The sequence below is a fragment of the Lupinus angustifolius genome, chromosome LG12 (assembly GCF_001865875.1).
Source record: "Lupinus angustifolius cultivar Tanjil chromosome LG12, LupAngTanjil_v1.0, whole genome shotgun sequence".
NCBI lineage: Eukaryota > Viridiplantae > Streptophyta > Magnoliopsida > Fabales > Fabaceae > Lupinus > Lupinus angustifolius.
This window is the reverse complement of record NC_032020.1, coordinates 18,799,167-18,803,249: the sequence shown is the minus strand read 5'-3', so window position 1 is coordinate 18,803,249 and position 4,083 is coordinate 18,799,167. Positions and strand designations below refer to the sequence as shown.

The 4,083-nt window shown below is 32.4% G+C and overlaps 1 protein-coding gene and 1 non-coding gene across 3 annotated transcripts in view; both read right to left on the bottom strand.

Annotated features, from left to right (window-relative positions):
• The window catches only part of LOC109361962 (UPF0613 protein PB24D3.06c), a 6,367-nt gene extending 4,880 nt beyond the window's left edge, over nucleotides 1-1,487 (bottom strand). For both annotated transcript variants that reach the window (XM_019607503.1, XM_019607504.1), the window contains exons 1-2: nucleotides 1,107-1,487; nucleotides 197-273 (exon numbers count right to left, since the gene is read on the bottom strand). In XM_019607503.1, coding sequence (XP_019463048.1) covers nucleotides 197-273; nucleotides 1,107-1,319 — 290 coding nt within the window. In that variant the 5' untranslated portion in view covers nucleotides 1,320-1,487. The remainder of the gene's footprint in view (nucleotides 1-196; nucleotides 274-1,106) is intronic.
• Nucleotides 1,648-1,731, bottom strand: TRNAM-CAU. Its single transcript is given in 2 exon segments — nucleotides 1,648-1,683; nucleotides 1,694-1,731. It is a non-coding gene; the product is annotated as a tRNA-Met (tRNA).

The following is a 4,083-nucleotide window of genomic DNA, read 5'->3' as shown; positions in this document are numbered from 1 at the left end:
CCATAATTATATTTACTTGAAGTGTTGAACCTAGTTATTATAAATACACAGATACATAAATATAGAAAATGCATAATATTATTCCTTTCAATACAGAAAGGACAATATACAAGGATATAAAAAGGCCACTAACTAATTCTCATCCAGAGAAACTCTAGGAGATGAAAGTCTATTTCGGCTAAAATATCAGACATACGCAGTGGCAAGAAAACCATCAGTTAATCCACCAATGAAGATGACTTGCCGTGTGAAATCACCAGTCTTAAATGCAACCTGCGAAGTGCAAACAAAAGATTATCATCACAAGGAAGCCTAGAAAAATTAGAAAAGGTAAAGAAAGAGAAAAGGGATTTGAAAGGAGAATGGATACAATAGAAGAGCACATGACAGAGACAAAGTTTTAGCAACCCAGACAGAAATGAGAATGTTAAAAGAACAATACAAGCCCGTAGTTTGGAATGCAATCTCTACAATATTCAGTAGAACTCTAAAATTTCAAGAAAGGATTAATTAATTTATTTACGAATTACTTGGTTTAAACGAAAGAAAATATGAAGAGATCATTCACTGAAACTAATTTTCTGTACAAGAGTGGTCCACAACCACAATGCAATGGTTCTGGCAGTCTATGCAACAACATCACAGTTGCAATTGGGACACAATTAACCTCAATTGCGGTAAATGTAACATAACTGCAACTACAATTTAAAGCCATCTCCTAACTCAAAACTGTGCAGGATAATCCAGCACAAGAACCACTCCAAAATGTAAGGTGAATAATCAATTGAAACAGAGCTGTAGGGAGTTTTAACATGTTAGGCATTGAGTTTTATAATTCAAATTGTTTGAGAGTTGAGACTATTTCAAACTGAAACTAGATGATATTATTAATTCTATGACACTTAATCATAGCAGCATCATATCACCTAACTTGCACACTAAGTATGAAAAAGAGAATGACATTGATCTAGCACACTCACTGGATATGAAAATTCAGAGATCTTAAAGGTCAAAGACAATGTAAAAGATGAATCAAAATTATAATAGTTCACGATTAATTCAGATCAGCAAAATATACATATAAAAAAGGAAACAAGAAAATGGACCTGGATAGGATTGGGACCGTACTTAAAGAGAACCCCTCGGAACTGACTTTTGCGGACGACGGGGCCGGCGATGTCAACGGTGGAAGCGACGGCGGACATTTTGAGAGTGGCGGACCTATCGGGACGACCGGCTCGAACGATACCGGAGAACCAGGAAGATGAAGAAGACGACGGAGTTGACAAAGTGGAAGATGAGAGAGAAGAAGTGTTCATTGCCTTATTATAATAACGATGAAAAAGCGATGTTACCGGTTACCGGTTACCGGCTAGCGCTGAAGAGTATCAGCAGCTACTAGCCTCAGCGATTGCGATGATCTTGTGCAATGTAGGATTGGGTTGCCAATGCTGTCACCGATTCATCACGTTAACATAGGTGCGTGATTCTTTCGCGCGTGGGATCAAATCTTTCGGAGTATGCTGAGTGTTATGATGTGAACTCAATGTTTGGATGGGTCATAAACCAATCAGCGTGGAGAATATGGGCTGTATCCGTTTTTTGTGACAGCCCATGTATTTTATCTGGATTAGAAAAAAAGGCAATTGGGGTGAGAGAGGCTCGAACTCTCGACCTCAGGATCACTCTAAGCTATGAGACCTACGCGCTAGCCAACTGCGCCACCACCCCTTCTTGTTAGGTTTCATGTATTCGTATCTTGTTACTCTTATAATAAAGGATTTAATATATATATAATGACCATGTAAGTGTTTCTTACACTGTAAGCAAATCATTCACCGTTGATTTATTAACCACTATTGACCGTCAAACAAAAATAATATACATCAACGATAGATGATGTGCTGACAATATAAAAAACTTTATACTGTCAATGCATAGATTTTAAACTCATATTTAAAAGGGAAGGACAAGAATTATCATGGAGTTTGAGTTCTGTTCACATTTCATGTCCCGAAAACCACAAAACTAGCAATTGAGCTTATTCATATAATCATTTGTATACAATTGTTAATGCATTGTGAAAAGACAGAAGGAAAAAAAAATTATGTATCTAACATAAGAAAATGATAATGAAGCGTATTTTCCGTTTCTCAATGTTATTTTCCAATACTCTAAGAGACATAAAATGGTATGGTATTTTCGGTTTCTCAATGTTGGCCTCGTAGGAAACATAAAAGTTTGTGCCACAATTTTTTCAACTCTCAAACATAAGCCGTTTTCACTTCGGTTTAGATGAGGGGTTTAATTTGGAACAAGCACTTAGGGAAATATCTTTGACTATTAGAAGGGTTTCTATATATCTATCACCTAGTGACATTAATTAATGGAATGGATAAATTATTATCCTTTCCTATGTTGATTTGCAGTATCAAAAGACAATAACTATGTAAATCTAATTGGCCTCTTCATTCTAATTTATCAAAGCTTATAAATAAACAGGATTATGTTAACCTTATTCATAAGGATTTAAAATAAGAAGTTAAACACATATAAGTGAGTCATCAAAAACTAAGTTAATTCATTAATTATTGTACTAATACATTCAACTTTTCAAATTTTATTATTTTAAGGTTTTTACCTCCAACTGTAAAGGTTAGGTTTAACATTTTCCAAATAAATATCTCTATAAACTTTATAATCGGTTAAAGTTAATGCATTATAGGAGACCTAAGTAAACAACAATACTATATATAGATCCGTTACCTCCGATGAATTGAAGAAGTTTTTTGTTTTGTTTTTGTTTCACCAAGAATTTCTTATGACTTATCATTTCGAGACAAAAATATTAATCTAAGTGGGTACAATCTTTATCAATATAACATTTTTTATATTCATTGAAGGAATTGGACCTTCACATCTATGTAAGAAATTCAATTACTTGTCAACTATGGATTATTAGTAGAACTAGAGAAGATTTATCTAAGAAAGAAAATAATTAATTATGCCATGCCTGCTATTTTTTATTACAGATGTAGTGTTGGAGATAAACCCAATATGTCTCATATTAAGCCACACGAATATGTGCAGGCCAAGGAAAAAGGAAGCACACACTATTTTTTTGGAGTTATGATTATCTTGTATAGCGAAAAGACAAATACATCAAAAACAACGTTATAATATAATACTTTTATCATTTAGATATGATCAATAATATGATACTTTTATTATTTAATGTAAATACAAAACTAACAACTTGATTCTATAGTAATGAAGATGATTTATTTCCGATTTTTCGATCCCCACAATGATAATGAACACACGAGATAGGCTAATATACTTCACACGCTTATGACTTTAAATTCGCCACTCACAAAAAAGACAGCCTTACCATACATGCATGCTTACTTGACTGTTATGAACTAGGCAAGACATGCAATTTAATTTATATCGTGCATGCTCGGTTTCATTAATTAGGGGTTAGGAATTATATGAATATTCAGAATGTGGCAGTTTAGGATGTTGGACTTTTTATGAAACAGAAATATGGTATCTCATATTGTGTTTTATATAGATCGTGTTCCATATCATGTCTTAAATCAATGATAATAAAACAAAAATATGAATAATAACGAATGTCTAAATTTTTAATCGGCATGGTATATTTTTACTAGTCCTGAACAATATATTAGAGAAAATCTAGAGAATTGATTTATGTTCTTTCTCATCACACCTAGCTAGACATTGGATTCCGAAGCATTGGACATAAACTAAATTATAGGTCTTAAAGCTTAATGATATTTCCATAATTCATTTTAAAATAGTCAACTAAGCATATATATGGTAAGCGCCCGTTATTAATTGTGAAAAGTTAAACTCACAAGAAGCTTAATTATGATTATACATATATTTGACTTATACAATCAATCATACACAAGCGATTAAAATTAAAATCAATTAATCAAATGCTTAAAAAAGAAAGTCATATACATTTATATTTTCTTAATCATTTCAAATAAAATTAATGATTCACATTAACAATTTTTATTTTATTTTTGGAACTTTCTATATATATATATATAT